At 46.4% G+C, this 24774-nt stretch overlaps 1 protein-coding gene across 1 annotated transcript; it reads right to left on the reverse strand.

The window, feature by feature from the left end:
* Positions 1–248: 248 nt before the first annotated feature.
* On the reverse strand, positions 249–20752 carry DDO (D-aspartate oxidase; the record flags this gene model as incomplete). Its single annotated transcript, XM_080699745.1, has 5 exons — positions 20639–20752; positions 18469–18644; positions 14634–14742; positions 10903–11079; positions 249–816 (listed from the first exon to the last, which is right to left on the reverse strand). The coding sequence occupies exons 2-5, from the start codon at positions 18638–18640 to the stop codon at positions 249–251; spliced, it is 1026 nt and encodes a 341-aa protein (XP_080555871.1). The 5' UTR covers positions 18641–18644; positions 20639–20752.
* Between the last annotated feature and the right edge of the window lie 4022 nt (positions 20753–24774).

Raw genomic sequence — 24774 nt, forward strand, 5'->3', positions numbered from 1 at the left:
ATCAGATCCAAAAGAAATCTTACTACATATAACAAGTGTTTTTTAATGAAAATAGAGCTTTGTGTCCCACATCATTAGTGTTAGATTTCCTAAGTCTCCCAATACATGCTACACCATTTCTAATTTTGAAAATAATAAATGAATAATTAAACCTTCATGCAATGGAAAAGTTATTTGAACCTGTTCTGGAGCTGACATTGTGCTTTGATCAATGATCTCTGGAGCAATTTGTTATTATTCTGTGTCATCTACAGCTTCGATGTAGCTGCCGGGGTCCTGAGGGCCTGGACACCCTCGCTCACCAGTCTGGCGGCCTCCAGAGCAGAGCCCCAGTGCACCGAGATGCCCCCGCTCCCGTGCCCGTAGTGGTGGACCACAGGCAGCCTCCGTCCACCCTGGACAAGGAGCTCTTTCTGCAGCCGCACGGCTGGCCTGACAGGCCGCAAGCCCACGTGCTCCTTTATGTTGCAGGCTCGGTGGAGGGAGGGCTCCAGAACGTAACACCGGGATAAAATCTCTCTACTAATTTCTGCATCTGGAGACAGATTCCAGTCTCCTTGCTGCCTAGTTCCACCCAGGGTCACGTAGGATGCACCTGGGTAAATATAGGTCTGCCCACTGCCCTCTCGAATAAAATGCTTCAGCCAGGGCGCCTGGACCCTGAGCACCTGGCCCCTCACAGGGGTCATCGTCGAGTCTCCCGCAAGCTGTCGGCTTCCCAGGCCTGAACAGTTGACCACAATGTCAAAGGACGGCTGGAGCTCCCACAGGCTGTCCAGCCGCCTGGTGATGAGCCGGCCTCCGCTTCCCTTTAGCCTGGGGAAGAGAGAGCATGGAGTGAGCCTTAGCAGCTACCCACTGGACCACTTCCAGCCAGTGAAGGACAGGAACACAGGAACAGAAAGGAAAAGACCATCCATGAGCAGCACCTTGAGAGCGTCCAGGGCCTGAGCAGCCACGAGCTGGTCACCAACTGCCTTAGGACCTTGGCAACTGGGGCTTCCTGCAGTTACTGTTCAATGAACACCCATTGTGAAAATCTGAAACAAAGGAAATTATATGTCTTGCTCCTTTATGTTTTGTAGTTTCTTAGGGTGTGTGTGTGTGTGTGTGTGTGTGTGTGTGTGTGTGTGGTACTGGGGATAGAATAGAACCCAGGGGCATACGACATCCAAGCTACACCTCCAGAACTATTTTATATTTTATTTGGAAACAGAGTCTCCCTAAATTGCTGACAGCTGAGGCTGGCTTTGAACCTGCGATCCTTCTGTCTCAGCCTCCCAAGTAAGCCACCACGCCCAGCTCTGTTTTGTAGAGTTTCTATGTTATTCTAGATGCAAAGTAAATACCAAGTTGATTTAGCACTTGAAGTACCCGAGAATTTTTCTATTTATACTACTTATTTAACATCTAAATTGACTACCTTAGACATTTTGTCTCATACTGTTAACTTTCTCATTTTGGAGGAGGGGGCACTGGGGATTAAATCCAGGCACATTCCACCTCTGAGCTATACCCCCAGCTCTATTTTATTTTTCATTTGAAAACAGTGTCTCACTAACTTGCTGAGGCTGGCCACAAACCTGTGATCCTTCTGTCTCAATCTCCCAAGTAATGGGATTATAGTTGCCCAGCTCATGTTAACTCTTGTCTGTTTCTTGATATTAGTCTGCTCTTCTGAATTAGATGATTTCTACTAGTGCAGCTCCCCCTTTATATCCACGGGGTTGTTAGCACAAGAGGAACACAAAATATTTGTAATTGCTGGGCTTAATGACAGTTGTAGTTGATAATTTTCTTTTTGGACCAAGTACATCAATAAGGAAAAGAAATAGCTTATTCAGGTCATATGATCACTTTTAAATTGTGGCAATACACCTATTACATAAAAGTTGCCAATTCTGACCATTTTTCAGCGTTTAGCTCGGCAGTATTAAGCACATTCACATTGTTGTGCAACAATCACCACCATCCACCCACAGAACTCTTTTCATTTTGCAGAATGGAAACTCTGTAGCCATTAAACAATAACCCCTAGTAATCTTGTCATCTTAATCCTAATCCCTCATAATCCTATAATCTTATTCCCAGGTCGTTTATAGAATATAGAAGATTTGATATAAGACTCTCAGTAGTTCTGTTCAACAGATGCAGGTTGAATGTTTAGATACAAGGTACCCAGAGGTACAAAAATGGTGTGGGGCTCGGTGCCCTTCCTTGAAGGCTGACAAAGGAACTGGGAGATGCATAAATAACTGCAGAATGAAATTCTAAATACCTATCTATAGAATAAATAAATATCTATAAAACAAGAGAGAGATGTTTGTATACACACACACACACACACACACACACACACACACAACCTCCATGGGTCCTGTTTCTCTGGAGCCCCCTGGTGACATCACCGGGGCATCTTCTCCCTATAACAGCTACAGGTCGAGCACCTTCCAAGGAGAACCTGAGAAGGGCTGACACCAGAAATGGAGGCGGATGTGTGTACCCTACCTACTCCCGAGAGAGCAGAGGTGATCGCGCTGGCCGTTCTGAACACCGCCTGCCTTCAAGGCCAGATAAACAGAGGTCTCAGGAGAAGAAAAACATGAGAAAAGGCAGAAATTTCCAGAGCATATGTTATGGTTTGGATATGGAATATCTCCCAAAAGCTCCTATGTTGAAAGCATGATCTCGATGCAGCAAGATTTAGAGGTGGGGCTTTTGGGCAATGACTGAATCATGAAAACCCAACCTCATCATCCATCCGATGAACTGATTTGAAAAATTAAGCCACTAATAGCTGGATGGTCTATTGGAAGGTGTGACCTAGTTAAAAGAAGTAGGCAGAGGAGGCATGCTCTAAAAGGGTTGTTTATACTTACTCACTCTCTCCTCTCTCTCTCTCTCTCTCTCTCTCTCTCTCTCTCTCTCTATCTATCTCCCCCTCCCTCCCTCCCCCCATCTATCCAGCCTCCATGAACTGAGCATCTCTTCTCTGCTACGTCCTTTTGCCATGATGTTCTGCCCCTCAGACCCAGAGCCATGGAGCTGGCCAACCATGGACACCATCTCTGAAGCGGCGAGCCTAAGTAAACTTTACCCCTCCATGTTGTTCTTGTCAGGTATTTTGGTCACGGTGATAAATAAGACAAGGCTGAGAAGGTGAGGAGGCACTGTTTGACCACTGATTTTAATTTAGCAAGAAGGGACTCTTTTAAAGTGATTCTAATGTTCTATTTCCACTTCCTGGTTGGAAAGTTCAAATGAAACTTGTGCTGAGATCTGCAGGAAACTGGGCTTCTGACACTGGTTCCCATTTCTAGAAAATGCCACAGGTAAATGCGTGTGGAACGTTGCTGCTCAGCTGCGTCACAGCCCTGACCCCAACGGCTCGGCTTGCTTGTCTGTAAAACCGCAGCTGAAATCAGTGGATTGCAACTTCTCTGCAGCTGACTTCAGGGCGAGCTGCCAACCAGGTCCCCAGCCCCTCAGCCGCCACGCTACCTCCCTTGCAGGCACCTCTGAAGTATCTCCATGGAGCAGTGTGAAGAACAGCTTGAAACCTCTGGGTTAGATTTGTTTATCACTCGACAAATATTTGCAGAGGACCTTGCCATGCCACACACTGCTTGTGGCTAAAAGGAGGGGCTAAAAGGCTACCTCTTGCTCTCAGATGATTCAAGCCTGCAGGGCACTTACCATGAAACACAAGCAGGAATTTCCAGCATCAGTGCCCCAAACAATAGAACTAAGTTCTAGGTGCTGGTACCTTTACGCTAGGCATCCTTGCTTGTTATTCTGAAACTTCGTGGAAAACAGTGTGCTGTTTACCTAACATGAGAAAAACAAAAGAATCTAGCCAACACCCACACTTTAGAGCCACAGAGAGCCACTAAAAGTGGTTAAACGAGGCCAGAGACTTTTAGACAGTAAGACAGCTCATAAATCAAACTATTTAATACAGAGGGATTTTATGGGCACAAGTTTTCAGTTTTCAGCTCTCAACGTGGAGCAAACATTTTGGAAGCTTAGATGATGTGTTTTTAGGAACTCAAGAATAGATGAGTATTTTTAAAATAAATGAACTCTGGAAAGCTGTTTTGTTTTGTTTTGTTTTTGGTCTTCTAGCATACTGGCACAGAGAGAATAAATTGAGATTTTTGGTGATACTGACCAACACATTGCAGGACGTTTTTAATCTTTAGAAAGTGAACACCAAGCCAGGCATGGTGGCGCACGCTTGTAATCCCCGCGCTTGGGAGGCTTGAGATAGGAGGATCGCACAGGATCGAAGCCAGCCTCAGCTACTAAGTGAGGCTCTCAGCAACTTAGTGAGACCCTGTTTCCAAATAAAGTATAAAATAGGTCTGGGAATATAACCTGGAGGTAGAAAGCTGCTGGGTTTCACCCCTAGTACCACTAAAAGAAAAAAAAAAGAAAAAAAAAGAAAAAGAAAAAAAGAAAGTGAACACCAAGAAAAAGGAAGGGTTTAGAGGGGCTCTGCCTTTTGTGTGTGTGTGTGTGTGGTACTGGGGGTGGAACCCAGAGGCTTTCTACCTCCGGGCTATACTCCCAGACCTATTTTATACTTATTTGGAAACAGGGTCTCACTAAGTTGCTGAGAGCCTCACTAAGTAGCTGAGGCTGGCTTCAAACCTGTGTGATCCTCCTATCTCAGCCTCCCAAGTGCGGGGATTACAAGCGTGCGCCACCATGCCCGGCTGGGCTCTGCCTTTTGCTGTGTTAAGGTATTCAATTTCTCTAAACTTTAATTCTTCCTCCATAATATGGGGATAATAAAGCTGGGCGTAGTGGTACATGCTTGTAATCCCAGCATTTGGGAGGCTGAGACAGGAGGATCACGGTTTGCGGACAGCCTCAGCTACTTAGTGAGGCCCTGTTTCAAAATAAAGAATAAAAAATAGGGCTGAGGGTGTAGCTTGGAGATCCAGTGCCCCTGGGTTCCATCCCCAGACCCGCAAAAAAACAACAAAAAAAATGGGAATAATAATACTGATTTCATAGGCTTATTGAATAAGTAAAATTGTCTGGAAAAGGTCTGACACAATGCATAACACATTACAGTTGCTCAATAAAAGCTTTTTATGAGAAAAATCAAGGGCTTAGAGGTTGGATATGCTATTGTCAAATATACTGTGGAAGTGATACCCTTGTATCACTTAGGTCTAATTAAGTATGACATTTAGATTTTAAAACCTTTCAAATTAATCTTTATTCGGATATTATCTTGTTTTTTTAAAAAATAGATATGGATTCCATGTGCTAATATTTGAGCATTACGTTCTGTGCATCAGCCATTCTAATTAGAACTCAGAATTATTGTTCTAATTCAGGAAATAAGAGAGCTTGCCAGCCTTGAGATTTAAGCAAATTTCTTAAATTCACTGAACTGTTTTCTTAACTACAACCTAGGGATAAGAGTGCCCGGCTCACAGAGTTGTTATGATGATTATGTAAGAATTCAATAAATGTGAATGTCTTTCTTTTCTATTTCAGTGGTCCCCTGCTGAAAGCTGCTGATAAAAGACCAACCTCCCACTGGAGACTGCTTCAACCATCACAGGGCTCTAGGAGGCCCTGTCAGGCTCAGTGTGCTGGGCCCCTCCCAGGCCTCAGATCCCAAGAAACCCACCCACTCCCCAGGCCTGGCCACCTTTACGCTGTTGCAATGCAGCTGCCTGGCAAGGATGAGTTGTTATCACGCACCCCAGGGTGATGCCATAAGATGGCACCGACGCATAGGAGAGAACTTTCCAGAAGCCAGATGTTAAGTGAAGCAACCAGGTACCTGAAAGTGTTTTTCACTACCAGACGAGGCAGCTATTATGCAAGTTTTGTGTAATGTGGTCGGGGTGAATAAGAAGCATGGTGCCTTTCTTCTTGGGGCTGCCTGAGGCTGAACCTCACCCTAGAGAAAGAGAATACCATCGCCCATCCTCCCATAAGGAAATGGAGCCCACTAACTAGCCCCAGCCATATGTCCTCTGAGCATCACCCTGAAACATGAAAGTGCCCATTTTGCCGAGCATCGCTTAGCCCTCTGCTGACTGCCCACCCTGATCACCAGCATGAGAACTGAAGATCCTCGGGACCCTTCCCTCTACTCCGGGAGTTGCAGCAAGGAGGGCGGCTGAGCTGGCTGCAGCCTTCAGGAGGATGGGCTCAATAAGTGCTTCTTTTGTGGGGTACTGGGGATTGAACCCAGGGGCATCCCACTTCTGAGCTATATCCCCAGCCCTTTTTAATTTTTATTTTGAAACAAGGTCTTGCTGAGGGCCTCACTTGCTGAAACTGGCATCAACCTTGTGATCCTCCTGTCCCAGCCTCCCAAGCATCTGATTTCAGGTGTGTACCACTGTGCCCAGCCTAATATCACTTTACACACACACACACACACACACACACACACACACACACACGTTTCACTACAGACAATTTTCACCTCCCATCTCTCATTTCCTGCCCTTGTGGCCCTGGGCAGGGAGGTGGGCTGTGCGGTGGGGATGCCCTCAAGGCAACCCTGGGCAGTGGGCAGCATGTGGCTTTCAAGTGGGCAGGAAGGGGGGTGCAGCCCAGCACAGATGCAGAAGAGCCCAACCCAGGCACGACTAAACCCGCAGAGCTGGCCCAGAAACTTAGACTCTAATTGTTTGGAGGAACTTAATGAGTAGAAACTGGAAAAATAGTTTATTTAGTCACTTAACATTTCTGAGCGGCTTCTAATTTGATCAAAGGTAGACATTTTAACTCTCCTTTGAGGCAGATTGAACCATATTTTGAGAATATTATCCACATTGTGCAAATGTAAAGGGCAAGCTCCCTCCTAAGATGTAAGCCCACACCCGGGTGAGAAAGTGGGGAACTCTGAGCCGATCCTCTGCACACCAGAGGCTTTGGAAACCCTGCTCTGTGGCTCAGCCCAGGGGGAGGCGAGGTGGCACCGGGTCCTGCCCAGCTGGCCCCCCAGCCCAGCTCAGCATGCTCCCTTGGACAGGGAGGGCCCAGGTTGAGGGCACAGATTGTGAGAGAACCACTGAGATGCAAGGCCGGAGCCAAGGTACCTCCGAGCTGGGAGGGACAGTCCCCTCACCCTGCACCGAGTCCACTCCAGCCTGGCCTCAAGGACTGGCCACTCCCAAGGTGGGTCTATGTCCTTAAATCAGTTAGAATGAGGAAAACAGCGTGAGGTTCGAGTCCCTGTGAGAAGACAGACTGGAGATGAGAGGTGAAAGCCAGTGAAAGGATGTGAACCCATAGCTGAAGACGTAGAAAGATGTGAGGATGTCCCGACTGGGATCAAGGACCTGGTCCAAGCGTGGGAAGGGTGGTGCTGATGTATTTCATGGAAAGACTGTGTTAGATGTAACAGTGTCAGGATGTGCTCTGGATGTATTATTAGACGTAGTCAATTTTTAAATTGCTCCTTTTTCAACCTGAAGAATGACACCTTAAGATAACAACCATAAAATTAACTGTGTTTGGTCTATTGGTCCAAAAACAAGAAAACTAACTTAAAATCTCAGCTGGAATGCCAGACATGGTAGCACGTGCCTGTAATTCCAGTACTTGGGAGGCTGAGACAGGAGAATCCCAGGTTCAAGGCCAGCCTCAGCTACTTAGTTAGACTCTCAACAACCTAGTGAGCCCCTGTTTCAAAACAAGAAGGCATGGAAGCTCACCTCCCAAGAACTTTAAAAGTCACAGTTGCTTTATTTCAGGGCCCCCTCGCCCTGTGTGTGGGGAGCAGTTTTTGTTTTCTCTCATCCTTTGACTTTTAACAAACTTGTTTCTATACCCTTCACTGGTGCTTGGACGTCATTTGTTGAAATTCACTGGACAAGAACCCAATAAGAAGGGATACCCAGTATTATTTTGGAAACCCAGATGGGACCAGAAGGGAAGAAAGAATTTGGCTACAGTACTATGCACATGGATTGGGGTGGGGGCTGTTTTTTTCCAGGCAACACAGTGTAGCTATATGTAGCACAACATTTCACAGTTAAGATTTAAAGGTGTATTTTAGGTTTACAGTGCAACTAAATGCATATGGCATGATTTGGACCTGACAGGATTATCTCCTCTGCTGCCCATACACCTCGTTCATTCCCTTACCATACAAATTCCAATAAAACAAACTGCATTCTATTTTACACTTCTCTGACCATCCATCCTGGCCCGTCTACTCCATGAACTCAGATTAAACACTCCAATGGAGAAGCCTCTATTCCTATAAGGAGAGGGGTGTGGATGAGGCTCAGGGCTTTCTGAAAGAGAACAATCATGACCCTCAGTCCATCTGGTAGGCTGTAGAAATGCACCTGTGCACTAGTGAAGCCTTGAGGGAAGCCCTCCAAGGCTGTTGCACCCCACACAGCGACCCCCTGTCCCCTAGGAACCTTAATGCCATCACCAGGAAAGACACTGACATTCCCCCACCTTCTTGGACAACGCCCTTACCTCACCCTTCCCTAGCCAGGGGTATCCTCATGCCGAGCTATGTCTACAGCCTTCAGCCTCCTGTTCCTCTGTCTGGGGGGTGGGGAGACAGAGGCTTTCCCAGAGAAAGTGCCGGGGAGGCTTGGCCAGAGAGCAAGAGCGGGAAGGGAGAGGGCAGAGCTCAGCGCCCTCAGGGGCATGAGTCCCTGTGACCTCCAGGGAAGAGAGAGAGAGGACCACCAGCTTTCTGGATGTCATCACAGGCGGGTAGATTCCGGCCCCTGCAGGATGATTTATTTAGGCGAGCTGCCCTGCGGAAGACTTGTCCCCTCTGCGATTCATTTTCTAGAAGGGGCAAGTGACGACGCGGCAGGATGGGAGTCCTCTGTCAGGAGACGTGAATCACGGCCTGCGCGGTGAGGAGGCCTCTGAGGGGTTTTCATCAGTTGGTTCGTTCTAGAGACTACAGGGCATCGTTTAAGAAGGAACTGATCTGTTCTGTTCTTTGATAATACTAAAGATGTAAGCTGTAATAAATTAATGTCTTTTTCCTGGGAGTCGACATAATTTCAGAAGGCTAGGGCCAGGCCGAAGCCCTCACTGTGTGGTTTGCCAAATGAAATGCTCTTTCTTGAGCATGAGCCTGGAGGCTGGTGGCTCTCATTGTGTGGAAGAGGCCAGGAGGCAGCAGAAGCAGGCCTGGGGGTGAGGACAGGCGGGTCCTGTGGCTGCCCAGCTGGCCTGCGGGGCAGGCCCTGGATGGCAGCTGGCAGAGGGCACCTCGAGTGTCCTGCCCACCTCCTCTCCGCCCCCTGCAGGCCTGAAAGCCTCACCCCTGGTCTTGGGCTGAGAGGAGCCCCAGTCTTGCAAAGCTTCCCCCGGGACCAAAGGGGACTAACAGCCCTCTTCCTCCACCATCTTGGCTACATGCAAATATTACCAAAAAAAAAAAAAAAATCTAGAGCCAGGTGTGGTGGTGCATGCTTGTAATCTCAGCATTCAAGAGGCTGAGACAGGACGATTGTGGTTCGCAGATAGCCTCAGCTACTTAGTGAGGCCCTTTGCAATTCAGTGAGACCCTGTTTCAAAATAAAGAATAAATAAAATTTAAAAAAAACAGGGCTGTGGGTATAGCTCAGAGATAGAATGCCCCTGGGTTTCATCCCAAGTACCAAAAAAGAAAAATCTAAAATTCGAAACACTTATGGTTCCAAGCATTTCAGATAAGGAACATTCAACCTGTTTACAGATTTGGGAATCGAAGGGGCATGTGTTCCACAGCACTCCACCTGCCTACAACGTGCAAGCTCAACTGAAGAGAGATTTATTGATGTGTCTAAAAAAATAATAATAATAATAATTCACAGTGTGTTTCCCAACTAACTAGAAACAGGAAGTCTTGAAAATGGAGTCAAAATGCAAGTTCAGTGCCATGCATGGTGGTGTACGCTTGTAATCCCAGTACTTGGGAGGCTGAGACAGGAGAATCACAGGTTCTAAGCCAGCCTCAGATGTTTAGTAAGGCCCTCTACAACTTAGTGAGACCCTGTTTCAAAATAAGGAATAAAATAGGGCTGAGAGTGTAGCTCAGATAGAGTATGCCTCTGGGTTCCATCCCCAGTACCACACACACACACACACACACACACACACACACACACACACACAAGTTCGAGATACTACGGGATGAACTTAGTAAGGAAGCAGTTGCATAATTTGGATAAGCTCTCAGATTTGGAGTTTTTATTCAGAATAAAGGAAATGAGTGAAGCTATTTTTTACTATTTTTACTGCAAGTAAAAAAAATTCAAAGCTAATTTATAAAAAGCATACTTTTTTTATCCAAAGAACCAAAATCAATTTTGCCAATTTATAGCTGGAAGTATATTCTCCACACTTTCCCATTTTATAGCTAAAGAAACTAAGATACTATTTCAATTATTATTTTTTTTTTTTGCTTTTGTTCTTGTGTGTAGTAGTGGGGATTCAACCCAGGGGCATTCTACCTCCAAGATACCCTCCCGCCCCAGGACTTTTTATTGTGAAACAGAGCCTCACCAAGTCACTGAGAGTCTCACTAAAGTGCCAAGGCTAGTCTGGAACCTAAAATCCTCCTGTCTCAGCTTCCCAAATACTGGGATTACAGGCATCTGCCACCATGCCTGGCTCAATAAGGAGGGTTTACAGGGGACCAGTCAGGCGTGGATATCACAGTGTGGACTAAAAACAGACATAAAACATGTTTTACCATGTGCCTAGCGTGGACATAATCCTTGTGACTGGAACACTGTCTTCAGATTGTTTTACAGAATCTTGGCCATTTGTGAGCAGAAGCAAAACAGCGCTGGAGGAGTTTTTCACAGGGAATTTTCAGACTCTGCTGAATATTTATGAATTTATACAGGGCTGTGAGAGATAAAGAAAGCATCCCGGAGCCTTTCAACCCACCTCTTCTCCAACCACGGGAGGTAGACAGAGCCTTCGCATTTCAGGGTTGTGAAGGCATGGCCAAACACGTGCTCAGGAAACTTCCTCAGCTCAGCCTCCGTCATCTTCCGAAATCCCAGGACCACGTCAGCCCAGAACGGTACTTCTTCAGTAGGGACGCTCCGAAATATCTGCCAACTCAAACACAGTAAATGGGACATTTTCCCGAAATTTTGTGAAATGGTAGATCCCCAGTAAACTCCATTGACATTCTCTAACATATTTTTTATTTTTTTTATTTTTATTTTTTTGGTGGTACTGGGGTTCCTGGAAGCCCTTCTACCTCCGGGCTACACTCCCAGACCTATTTTTACATTTTTATTTGGAAACAGGGTCTCCTAAGCCAGCGCGCGCGGCTGGCTTCGAGCCTGCGCGATCCTCCTGTCTCTGCCTGCCAAGCGCAGGGATTACAAGCGTGTGCCACCACGCCCGGGTCTCTAAAGTATTTTTTGAAATTCATTTCCTCTAAACACTAAAAGAAATTCGGGCTCAGATAACTTAGTAGCTGAATTTCAAATGTTCATGACTGGAAGAATAAGACATTTTAGAAGCAACATACCAGGCTGGGGTTTAACTCACTGGCAGAGGTCCTGGGTTCAATTCCCAGCACCATAGATCAGTAGATAAATAAAAGTAAGGTGTCTTTTTTTTTTTTTTTGCGGGTTTTTGGGGATGGAACCCAGGGACACTTGACCTCCGAGCTACACCCCCTGCCCTATTTTTTATTATTTATTTTGAAACCAGGTCTCACTGAGTTGCAGAAGACCTCACTAAGTAGCTGAGGCTGTCCGCAAACCACGATACTCCAGGTCTCAGCCTCCTGAATGTTGGGATTACAAGTGTGTGCCACCACGCCCGGCAAAAGTAAGGTGTCTTTTAAAAGACTGAATTTAATTCACTTTCTCTAAAAAGTTTTTGTTGCCAGGCATGGTGACACATGCCTGTAATCCCAGGACTAGGGAGCCTGAGACAGGAGTCTCACAAACCAGCCTCAGCAACTTAGCAAGACTGTTTCAAAATAAAATAGAGCTGGAGGTGTAGCTCAGAGGTAGAATGCTCCTGATTTAAACTTCTAATAACACACACACACACACACACACACACACACACACACACACACACATGCTTTTGCCCATATCTTACTTCCTTATACCTATGCATTTTTGAAGAAAGGTGTTCATATTTTACACAATGCTTTACATAAATTGTAAGCAAAACATCTTAAGTTTAAAGGTTAGCCTTAATCTTAAACAAGATATCTAAGTTGGAATAATTTATACCCATTTCATGTGCACTCCGAGTGCATGAGCAAATTATGAATTAAGTTATAAGTCATCATGTTTAGCTCCAGAGAAAAAACAAAGAGCTGTGCAAAGGATATCTGATCGGTCACAGCATGGTTGGGGTGGATGAGTCTGGAATGATATTGGTTGTGTAACAAGAAGCCTATAATAGTGCTACCAATAGCTGCTACACGTATGATCGGATTTATAAGCATTGGGCTGTTTCTACCAGTAAATGCAACCATCGCTGCTCTGAAATTGTAAGAAGCATAATTTAAGTGCTAATGATGTGGTCACTAACCTACTAGAATTTCTCTCTCTTAATAATTCATTTACAATAATCTCTGGGAAGTTGAACTAATTCATTCAAAACAGTCCCAAAAAGGTATAAATGGTGCTTACTGTGTGGCCTTTCTCTTTCTAGCTTCAAAAACAGATGCAGAACCATGTTCATGTCACCTATTCCAAACTAAGTGACTCTACTTAGATCTCTCCTCTCCTCTCCTTTCCTCTCCTCTCTTCTTTTCTCTCTTCTCCTCTCCTCTCCTCTTTTAATCCTCTCCTCCTCCTCCTCCTCCTCCTCCTCCTCCTCCTCCTCCTCCTCCTCCTCCTCCTTCTTCTTCTTCTTCTTCTTCTTCTTCTTCTTCTTCTTCTTCTTCTTCTTCTTCTTCTTTTCTCTCTCTCCCTAATCAGGAAGTGAAATCTATCCAACCAGATGCTTACCAAAAACCCAAAAATTGTCCTTGACAACTTTCTCTCTCCCACCTCTTGCCATCAACTATTAAATCCCCCCAGATCTCTTCAAGCATTTATCAAATCCATCTATTCTCCATTCCTACTATCAATACTGAATCAGTTCTACCTTTGTCACTCTTCCCCAAAAATCGCCTTTTCACATTACAGATACCATATTTTTGAAATGCAAAAATGATCAGTTACTTTGCTGTGTAAAATCCCTCAGCCGCTCCCCATTACCCTGGACTTTGTTCAGTCCTTCCAACACACCAGTTGCCTGAGACTCAGATCTGTGTATGCCTGTGGGGCATGACTGTGTCACTGTGCAGGATAACACAATGTAAGTCTTATGGCATATGATTGCACTGAGACATAAATTAAAAGTGATAGAATTCCTAGTCATTTTTGTTTAAGAAAATATAGAGAAGTTGGCGTGGTGGCGCATGCCAGTCATCCCAGTACAAATGGCAGATTTGATGTCAACCTCAGCAACTTAGTGAGACCCTCAGCAATTTAAGAAGATGCTAGCCAGGCGTGGTGGCGCACGCTTGTAATCCCAGCCTTTGGGAGGCTGAGACAAGAGAATTGCGGTTCGCGGACAGCCTCAGCTACGTAGTGAGGCCCTTTGCAACTCAGTGAGACCCTGTTTCAAAATAAAGAATAAAAATAAGGCTGGAGGTGTAGCCTGGAGGTAGAATGCCCCTGGGTTCCATCCCCAGTACCGGAATAAGAATAAGAATAAGAATAAGAATGAGAATGAGAATGAGAATGAGGAGGAAGAGGAGGAAAGAAGGGAGAGGAGGAGGAGGAGGAAGAAGAGGAGGAGGAATATCCTACTTCAAAATAAAAAATAAAAGGGGTTGGAGGTTTAGGTCTGATGTAGAATGCCCCTGGATTCAAATTAACACACACACACACACACACACACACACACACACACACACACAAGAAGATATAGAAAGACATTGATCATACTTTAAGTGCTAAGTTTGTGGTAGGAATGTTAAATGAGATTTATTTTCAAACTTTCATTTGATTTTGCATGTCTCCTAAAATCAGATATTAAAATCAAATAGAAGCATGCTAACCATTTCAGAAATATCTTTTTCCAAATAGCACTTCAAAAGGCAATTGCAGTGAAATAAAAATGGTAAAATAATCCGTCAACATTTTTTTAAAGGCAATTTCAGTGGCCCACAAAACTTACATCTTTAGAACCTCTTCTTCTCCAAGGACTTAAAATAAATAAGCCGTCCCCCTACCTTAGGTGTCAACACCTATCCCGGTGTCACACCTGCTTGCTTTCCCTCAGCTGCGCCATCCCCACAGAACCCAAGCTTAGTGTTTACCTGCTATGTGGGTTTTTTGTTTTCTTTCTGGGTGGAGGGTTTAGGACCCTTTTTCAAATCACTGCACATTCCCTAAAAAAAAAACTCAAAAAAGCATTCCTGATGAAAACTACACTGGCTACTTATTGTTAAAAAAAAAAAAAAACTGCTACTATACTTTGTCTTTCTCAAGTTCCTTGGAATAAAGCCTAGATTGTTCTTCCTAAATCCTTTCACCCCTAATTTAGCACTCTGCCCACAGCAGACACTCAATATTTTATGTCAAACTCCAACATCTATCCAGATTACTCTAAATTTTAAGGTAACTTCAGAATCCATCTCTTACCCCGACACCAGATGAACACCAGCATCTGCAGCTTCCGCAGAACTGGCAATGGTAGACAAGTGCTCGAAGGTCTCTCGAAACCACCGCTTCTGTGTGTGCCTGGGTGTGCCTGCAGTCACAGAGAAAAGCCAAGTGGAACAGAAAAGAAACTGAGGTTGATCACTGTGCTTCCAAAAAGCTCCTCCCTAGAACTGGGGAAAAGAAGGAGGCCAGGAGGCGTATTCAGGTAAAATGTCCTTTGGTGGTGCGGGGGGGAGGATGCGTCAGGGAGCAGTTGGGGATGCTGACACATACTGTCTGAGCCACTCACGGAACGATTACTAATTGGAGGAGGAACATGGGAGCCAGCTGGAAGGTGGTCTTTGGCACAAGGCATACTCCCAAGGTCCGTGAAGGTCCACAGACAGCCTGAGCAGAAATGAGCCCACAGCTGAGAGATCCAGCTGTCCACATAGTTGAAATGATAGGAGAAAGGACTGACCATCCCTTTTCTGGGGACTCGAAATATGATGGGTGGCAAGGGGAGCAGGTATCTGTGGGACTTAGATCAATTAGGACAGAAAGCAGACTATGGAAAGGAGGGTCCCCTGCTGATCCAAGGAAATGATAGGCAAACAATGGCCTGCATTGTGGAGATGAACTCCGCAGGCCAGACTTCCCCACCAGAGCTGCAGATACTGCAGCCCATGGGGTCACGGACCAGCTCAGGAGAGCGTTCCCAAGGTCAGCTGGGTGCGAGGGGACCTGGGGAGCTTCTGTAATGGTGCCAGACCTGTCAGGGAGGAAACAAGAAGCCTGATTTGAGCCCCCAAATAATAGTGTTCAGTGTACGCACAGAGAGCAGGCACACACCAGAGCCACCAACAACTCCAACTGTGGTGAAGAGCCTGGGCATCTGACCCTGTGGATGGTCATGAGGGAGTGTCCAGGCTCAGGCCAAGGGCTAGGGAATGGTGATTCTGAGGGGCCATCACCAGGAGCCACACACAACACGAGGGAACTGAGGCACGGTGGATGGTGGGCAGGCCCCACTTGAGGAGGTGGCCCTGAACTTCACAGAAGCCCCCAGGTCAAGGAGGCACTCCAGCAGCAGGGTCTTAAAACGGTGCACCCGTTAGGGAGCCAGTAACTATTTTATCTAACAGAGGATCTACACTGTGATCACTAAACGTGCACTTGTGTGAACTCAACACCATATTCCAGAATTGTAGATGGGGCTGCTGATTTATAAATAACAAGGAAATAAATGATAAGCTGCAGAGCAAACTATGGCAGAGCGCATTATGACTTGGATCTTAAATGTCCCCCAAAGCTCATGCACTGAAGTCCCAATGCATTGAAGTCCCACTGAATACTGTTGTACCAAGGTCCCCGATGCAGCAGTGCTCAGAGGCGGGGTCTGTGGGAGGTGATTGAATCATGAGGGCTCTGGCCTCATAAATGGATTAATCGATGTGTAAGTTAATGGATTCATAGCTTAATGGGTTTGGAAGGAGACACTTTTTTTTTTAAATAAAAGCAAACACACTCTATCTCTCCCTCTCTTTCTGCTTCCCAGCCTCCAAAAAGTGAGCAGCTTTGCCTCAACCACACACCCAATCAGGGTGATTTTGCCTTGTCATGGGCCCAAAGTGACGGGGCCAAGGGGCCATGGACTGAAACATCAAAATCCATGAGCCGAAATAAACCTTTTCTTCTCGAAGTTGATTACCTCAGGTATTTTGTCACAGTGACAGAAAGCTGACTAACAGAATTCAAATGAATTCTACCTAATGATCTATGCCAGTGTAGAGGACTGCACCCAGTTTTACAAAGATTGGGTGAACCTGGTGACCTGACTCATGTTCAAGTGCTGGCAAAAACAAAAACAAAAAATAAACTGTACCTGGAATAATTGCAAATCCCAATGCAGCACTGACTATATGCCAGGCACGGTTCTAAATGCTTTGCTAGATTAACTCCTTTAATCTGCATGACAACCTATGGGATAGGCATGGTCCCTATATGGTATAGACATCTGTGGGCACTAGAGATATTTACACTGTAGCTGATCTGAATCGTTTCTAAGGAAGATTCCCAAAGAAGAGACCAAAGACTTTATGTAGCAGTACTAAAGATAGAAAGGCCACGATCCCAGAGACCCAGTCACCCATCCAAAGAAAGAGCTCAGGCCTCAGTGGTCTGGAGAATCACTCAGATGGGCCTTCTCCTTTGAAGATGATCCCACGACGACCAAGCAGCCTTCTGACCACTCACCCAGGCCGGATGCAAGCTGGGCCTCTGGAAAATGCTCACAAGGGCTCCAGTCACAAGAAAGGCACTTAGTGTGAACCAGCACCGGCCACCTCAGCCTTCCGCCTCAGGAGACCGGAAGCTTCTCTAGGGAATATGACCCAGCCAAGAACAAAACACAATGATGTCAGCCTGCCATCTACCCCAGGGAGGCTCACAGGCAGCGAGCCCGAGGTAAGCCCTGAGAAACCCCCACCTGCTGTTTTGGGTCCCACTCATAAATATCAACAGACAGGTAGGATTCCCACGCAGCCAAGGAAAACTTCTATCCTGAAAAATGAGAATGTCCAACAGAAAAATATGGCCTGAAGACAGCAGAAACAATGCAGGGAGAGAAGCTTTCAAAGCTACTGTTAGCATCTTCAGAAAGAGAAGATACCGCAACCATATAACACAAACAGGATGCTATAACAGGAAAATTCAGAGAACAAAGGGAGCTCTGGAGTACTGAAAATGTTACAGTAGAAATAAAAATTCAATCGTAAGGTAACAGATAAAATTGAGAAGACCTCCCAAAAGACAAGTAAAGTAACAAGAGAGAAATAAGAGTGCAGGGGAACACAACTTAAAAAAATGGAGGCCCAGTCCAGGGGGCTCCAAATAATAGCAATTCCAGAAAGAGAGGCAGAGAGACATCGAGGGGAGGAAGTTAACAACTGAGTAGCCCAAAGGCTGCTTCTTGCACTCAAAGACATGAGCTTCCAGATTAAAAGGACAGGAATTTTTATATTCTAAATTGCTGGAGATTGTAATCAATCTTATAAACTACTTGACTATTTAAACTATGTGCGTGTATTAACTTTGATTTCAAAATTTCTTAAAACTAAAAGGCAAAAAGAGAATAGAAATAAGGAGGAGGAGACAGTGTGTGAACCTCGTTTGCTGCAGTGATTTGGGTTACTACCTAATGATAATTCCCTCCTCGTCCCACTTCACATGAAGAATACAGAGTGCGAAAGATGTATGGGCATGTGAACAAATTAGTGCATCTGCAGGCCTGAGTACTTATTGACTGGTTGTTTTTATACTGGCTTAGAGACTAGGAGAGCTTTAGTCCCATTGCAAATAGGTTCTGAGCCGATGGTCATTCCTGGTATCAGTGTTAAGATGTGGTATAACCAATTACAGTTGTTGGTGCTGTTCACTAAACACCTCTGCAATCCATCTTCTACAAGATGTAGAATCGCACCTCCCAGCCTTCTCCTGAGGGGTGGGAGCACGTGACCATCTCTACCAAAGAGCTGTCAACACAGCGTTTAATGGCAGAGGACTCTCCTGCCCCCAAACACGGCTACCGAGGACAACCAGGGTGCTGCCTGCGCCTTCTGCCTGGGACCTTGCCTGGTGACTTGCACCCTTGTGAGGCCTGATGGACATGCACGTGAGCGTTTTAAGCTGCTGCTCTTTAGAGGTTGTTTTTGTCCCATTGGCACATCTGAGCCTTTCCTAACAGGTCAGCTGCACATGACACAAACACAGCCAGACAATATGGTGGACAGAATTCCACTAACTTCCGACTTGGAAGCTGAGACCCCTCTCTCACCTGGATAAGCGTGAGGAATAAGCATGCCAGCTGCCACATCACTGGTGGTATCCGGAGTAAACTTGTCTGCGATGACAGTGATGGAGCACCGGGGGACCAGTTCGGAAATGCACACGGCAGTGGAGAGCCCTATCACACCTGCTCCGACCACAGCAACCCGCGCCGCGTCCATGGGCCTGTGAGGAGGGAAACATGGGCTGTATGCCTCGTTTGGGGGATCATGACACCCAGACAAAGCTTAGCCCCCACAGTTCTTTCCTTACGTCAGCAGACCTTTCCTACAGTATTTTTTTGTAGGAAAGAGTGAATATCCCTGTAAACTCTTTTTCCATTAAATAATGGGAGAGGGGCAGCTGGGCATGGTGGTACATGCCTGTACTTGGGAGGCTGAGACAGGAGGACCACAGGTTTGCAGCAAGCCTCAGCTACTTAGTGATATTCTTAGCGACCTAGTGAGACACAGGACTCTAGGGACATTAGAAATTAGCGCAAAATTAGCGTAGATGTGATCTTCAGCACACACCACCAGTGAGGAGGAAGGCTCTGCTGCTCATTCCGTCGTTTCCTGAACCATGGCCCCATGGGAACGCCCAGGGAAGGCTGGCGACGTTAGCAAGGCAGGGTGCACAGTAGAGCTGTGGCCTCTGCTCACACCACTCAAGCGAGAGGGCCTGGCCCCGAAGTGGTCTAGAACGCAGCTCTTGCTATTTGCACACTTGTTCTGAGTAACAACAGCATTGCAGAGAGCTTGGCGACTGAGCTCATGGTCTCCTCTCCACTCTTCACTCTTCCCGGAAGCCCACTCTCCTCTCACCTTCTAGCCTCTGTCGCTGCCCACTCCCTTGCTCCCAGAAGACCTGGGTCCTGTCTGAACTCGGCCATGGGCTGGTTCTGTAACCTGGGCTTCAATCCCTTGTCTGTAAAAACAGATCAGATAAGTTCTTTTTTTTTTTTTTTTTTAACCCAAGGGCATTCTATCTCCGAGCCATACCTCCAGCCATTTTTATATTGAAAGACTCTCACTAAGTTGCTAAGGCTGGCTTCAAACCTGTGATCCTCCTATCTCAGCCTCCTAAGTACTGTCTATAAATCATATGAATTCTTATCAGCTCCTTTCATGGGTGGTAAATAAGAGAGCCCCACCAGGCTGTCTTCTAAAGGGGCTCTTATGAGAGTGTCCATGGCAATGCAGGAGGCGGATATCCCACAGCCGGGGCTGGATTCTGTGGGAGCTGGAGAGTGGCCGAGGGTCCAGCATCCTCCTGCCCCTTGCCCTGGCAGGGCAACCAGGGTCCTGCTAGCCTCCCTGCCTGCTTCAGTTTCCCTGATCATCCTGTCATATCTGCTCCTGCTCCATCTAACACTCTCTCTCTCTCTCTCTCTCTCTCTCTCTCTCTCTCTCTCTCTCCCTCCCCCCCCCTCTCTCTGATTCAAACTCCAAAAAGAGAACATACAACTTTTCCAACTGGTCACTGCCACCTCTGTTGAGCAAAGCCCTGGCATCAAGCCACCAAGCCCAGGCCAAGTCAGCCTACAAATCTGTCCTTGGCATAATCACCTCCTCAGTCCAAAGAGAAACAGCCAGGGAATGGGGTCACATGGTACTAACCATGGCCATCGCAATACACTCGCTTCTGCCGAGGAGGAGCCGGGGGCAGAGCAAACACTGCAGGGCCTGGCTGTCCCTCTGGGCTCTGAAGCTCTCACTCTGAAGCCTTTAGAGGCCGCAGCGGGGCTGCAGCGTTCTTTCTATTCCTCGAGCAGTCTATATTTCCAAGGCATTCAGTTAATCTGATGGTGGGTAGCTGAGAAGGAGCAGGACTGCCAGCAGAGGGGAGACAAGGGAAGGGTCTGGAGCTTGGAGGTCTGGTAGGAGAAGCCGGAGGTTGTGTGCCACCTGCAGGTCAAAGGCAGACACCTGTGCCCTTTACTATCTTTGCTATTTCACGCCAGCAACTTTCTTAAAATAGCAAATTAACTTAAGAGGGGAAGTAATTTATGGCTAAGGATAATATCAGCTGCTAGTGAGGAGCAGAGAGACCCAGCAAGATAGGGTGTGCCCTGGCACAGGAAGCTGTGGCTCCCTGCCCCCAGAACCCCCAAGGACATACCCCAAACTCCCTGAGTCTGGAGAGAATGACCCAAGCCTGGAGCAGCAGGATTCGAGTACCTTTCTCTGCAAAGTAGCCTTGCAACCCACGGAAGGTTCTGGCACCAAAACTTGTTTTTCAGTGACTGATTGGTCTGGTGCCTTGAGAGACAGAGGGAAAGCAAAACTGCTTCCCATTGGGAAATTTGTTAAGGACCGTCCTCCTAACCTTACTCTCCATTGGCCCACGCAACTGCGTCTCTGTCTCTGATTCCCCAGGAGGAAGGAGCAGGTGACCTCATAGTGATCTCGCAGAGCTGCGTCTCTGCCAAGCCCCGGGAGCTGGTCCACCCTCAGCAGCACTGTTCTGTCTGGTTCTCGAGCCCTCCAGCTCCCCGCCAGCCTGAGGTTTCTCTGGCTGATTGATGTGCATGGTAAGTAACAGGTGGCCTGTCCAGCTTCCAGCAAGTTCTGGCCAGAAGCAAAAGCCCGTTATCTCATGGGCTGCCCAGAGGTAGCTGCCCTCTCCCACTGGTCAGCCGTGGAGGGTGGGGCGAGCGGGGGCTGAAGGCAGTATGATGCTGTTGATCTCCAAGATGTCAAACAGCCAGAAATCTTATTTCAGAGATAGAACGAACCCCAACAGTTGAAGAAGGGAGCCAGTTTTTACTGAGTGTCTACTGTGTGGTAGGTGCTGGGCACTTCCCAGTCTACTTTGATTCCAAGGTATTAGAATAGTAGTAGTAGTCAGACGTGGCAGCACAGGCCTATAATCCCAGCACTTGGGAGGCTGAGACAGGAGGATTTCAGGTTCAAGTGCAGCTTCAGTAACTTAGTAAGACCCTCAGCAACTTAGTGAGACCCTGTTTTAAACTAAAAAGAAAGGGTTACCCTGGGGTGTAGCTCAGTGGTAGAACACCCTGGGTTCAATCCCCAGTGCCATACACACGCAAAATGCGATAGTAACATTTTAACCAATATTGAATATTTAGCATTAACCTTGTGCTGAACACCATATAACAAAACCACCCTATGAGGCAGGTATTATTATTATTATTATCATTCCCATTTTTCATATTAGTAAGTTGAGGCTCCAAGGCAATAAGGAGCCTCATAAGTAGCAAAGTCTATTCTGAATGTCAGATTCTGAGGCTCCCATTCTTATCTGAAGCACACAATTTGATGTCAGAAGTCCTGCCTGTCTTACCCTGAGCAAGTCACCTAATTTATGAGTTTGTTTCCTTGTCTGAAAATTAGAAATGAGCCAAGATTTCTCGTAGTTGTTGAGCTGCTGTGAGTGACTGGTGAGTCGACTATGCAAAATCCTTGTAAGGTGGTCCCAGAGACAGAGGCTGAGGAGGGGGAGCGGGGCCTTTCTCCTTCTACGCGCACTCTTCTCACAGTTACCGAGTGCAGCAACACGCAATCAGCTCTGCAGATTCTCCAGCGGACACCAGCTGGGTGTGCTCTGATCACTGTTGTTCTCCAATGCAATTCAATTCAACCCCGACACTTCCTACCTGGAGATAGCATGGGATTCCACAGCTGAGGGCTCAGTTCCCAAGATGACCCCTCCACACTTCAGACACCAATTGCAAACCCTAGGCTATGCCCTGTGACCTACTGACTATGTTCTGGGGCTCCTATGACGCCCTCCTCCAGTTCAGTTAATTTTCTAGAGTGGCTCACAGAAGTCAGAGAAACACTCTATTTATGTTTACTGGCTTATTTTAAAGGTAGCCTATGAACAGCCAGATAGGAGAGATGCCTAGGGCAGGGTACAGAGAAAGCCACATGGAGTTTTGCTGCCTTTCTGAGCATGTGGCCCTCCAGGAAATGTACATGCTCAACTATCTATAAACTTCCCAAACCTGCCCTTTTGGATTTATGGAGGTTTCCTTACAGAGAGATGACTGATTACCATGGATTGATTTCTACTGGTGATCAGCCCAACCTTCAGCCCCTCTCCCCTCCCTGGAGGTTGAGGGTAGAGACGAAAGTATCTATCCTCTAATAATGGCCAGAAGTACAAAGTGAGCTGAGAAAAGAGTGGGAGGCTGCCAGGACAGGTGTGTGGGGAGCAGCGTGTGGAATGCTGGGACTCCAGGCAGAAGATGGAGGCCTAGATTTGAAAAATAATGGGAGCCACTAGAGGGCTCCTCATCCTCCTGCCCAGATCATTGGCTCTACCTGCCTCCTAAAAGCAAGAGGAGAGGACAAGACAGTTAGAAATGAAACCCAGAAGACAGTTGTATAAGACTAATAGGTCCTATATTTCCTTCATACAGAGCAGTAGCCATGTAACTTGAATAATAGGTCGTTCCATAAACTGCTGGGGAAACCAGTGTAGGTATGATTGAAGGTGAGTGGCTGAGGTCCAAAGAGCTGAAATGCTTTGCCTGAGGCTACAGGTGAACTCAGCCTCATATTCTTCCCCAGCCCTTCTTCAGGGACGCAGAGGCCCCCAGAGCCTCACCACTGCAATGTTTTTAGGGCCTCTCTTCCCACCCAGACTCTCCTGTTCTGCTCTCCACAGGTGTTAACGGCGGCTTCTGCAGGCTTTCTAGCCTGTCAGTTGCCAGTAAAGAAAAGGCTTCAAGCTCTTTATGGAAGGCTCATTCTTTAGAAGGTTATTGAAGAAGCAGGTCTCAGGGGGCCTTGCATACAGAAATAGGTTGGGCAGGGAGACAGGGAGGGAGAGAGCTGAAGGTACCTCAGGTCTGATATGTTGGCTACGAACCTTCATTCCAGACTCAGATGTAGGGCAGAGTCTATGTATTAGTCTATGTCTAAGTACTGAAAGATAAGACTTTCAATACTTACTTACTGGGACATCCATGAAAATCTCCAAGGGGGGGGGGGTGTGAGAAATAATTATATCTTTTCTGTCAACGAAATAGCTTGACTTGAGCTCCTTTTGGTAAGACCGCCACTGTGTAGCTTTATGTGTGCTTGTATTTTTATAAAGATAGCATTTCCTGGAAATGGTGATGCCAACCCCTCCCCGGCATCCCCTTCAGCCAATGGCATAGAGATTGTAAGGCTATGTTCCCACCAATAGGAGCATAGTACGGAACCCTGCTGAAAATAAAATGCCCAGCAGGTTTCCTCCATGTCGTTCTTGCACACCTGACTTTACTGATGTCAGGATTCCTTTTTGCAAAACGTAAAATTCACCTTGCTGATTTGCTTTCAAGTACATGTCATTTTTATTATGATGCCATAAAAATTTACTTCTGACAGTGGTACCCGACAGGGTGTGAGGGCCCAGATAGTGCAGGGGATGAGTGACAAAACTAACTTACTCAAAAAATTAGACGTAGCACGCTGGGCGTGGTGGCGCACACTTGCAATCCCAGCATTCAGGAGGCTGAGACAGGAGGATCGCGGTGCATGGGCAGCCTCAGCTACTTAGTGAGGGTTTTTGTAAGTCATTGAGACCCTGTTTCAAAATAAAGAATAAAAAATAGGGCTGAGAGTGTAGCTCGGAGGTAGAATGCCCCTGGGTTCTATCCCCAGTACCACACACACACACACACACACACACACACACACACACACACACACACAATTAGCCTGTAAAATAGTGTACTGTGGACTTTTTAGAGATTAACAATAACAGCCATTACTGACTTACTGACTTCTGGCAAATTCAAGTAAGACAATGAGTACCTACAACTCCCAGATACTCTATTGGGAGAAGTTTCCAAAGACTGGCTTCCAAAGTCAGCTTTTACAATCTTAAAAAAAAATAATCGGCCGGGCGTGGTGGCGCACACTTGTAATCCCTGCGCTTGGGAGGCAGAGACCAGAGGATCACGCAGGTTCAAAGCCAGCCGCACTGGCTTAAGAGACCCTGTTTCCAAATAAAAAAGTATAAAAATAGGTCTGGGAATGTAGCCTGGAGGTAGAAGGGCTTCCAGGAACCCCAGTACCACCAAAAAAATATATATATATACTCCTCACCATACAAGAATTAAGTACCTCTTCACATGCATCCCTTTACAAAATGAACCTTTGTGTTTAGTATGTTACTTGATAGGAAAGAGAGCAATCAGGTAACCGCCCTCTGAATCAATCACTCAATTGAATATATTCTGAATTTTTCTAACAGCATACCTTTTAACAGTTATTCAGTGGAGCAAAGTTAGCTTTGTCAGGGTCTGACATTTATAGTTTCAAATGCCCTTTTTAGAAGAAAACAAATATATCGAAAT

The sequence above is a fragment of the Muscardinus avellanarius genome (assembly GCF_963383645.1).
Source record: "Muscardinus avellanarius genome assembly, chromosome: 8".
In the NCBI taxonomy this organism is placed as follows: Eukaryota; Metazoa; Chordata; class Mammalia; order Rodentia; family Gliridae; genus Muscardinus; species Muscardinus avellanarius.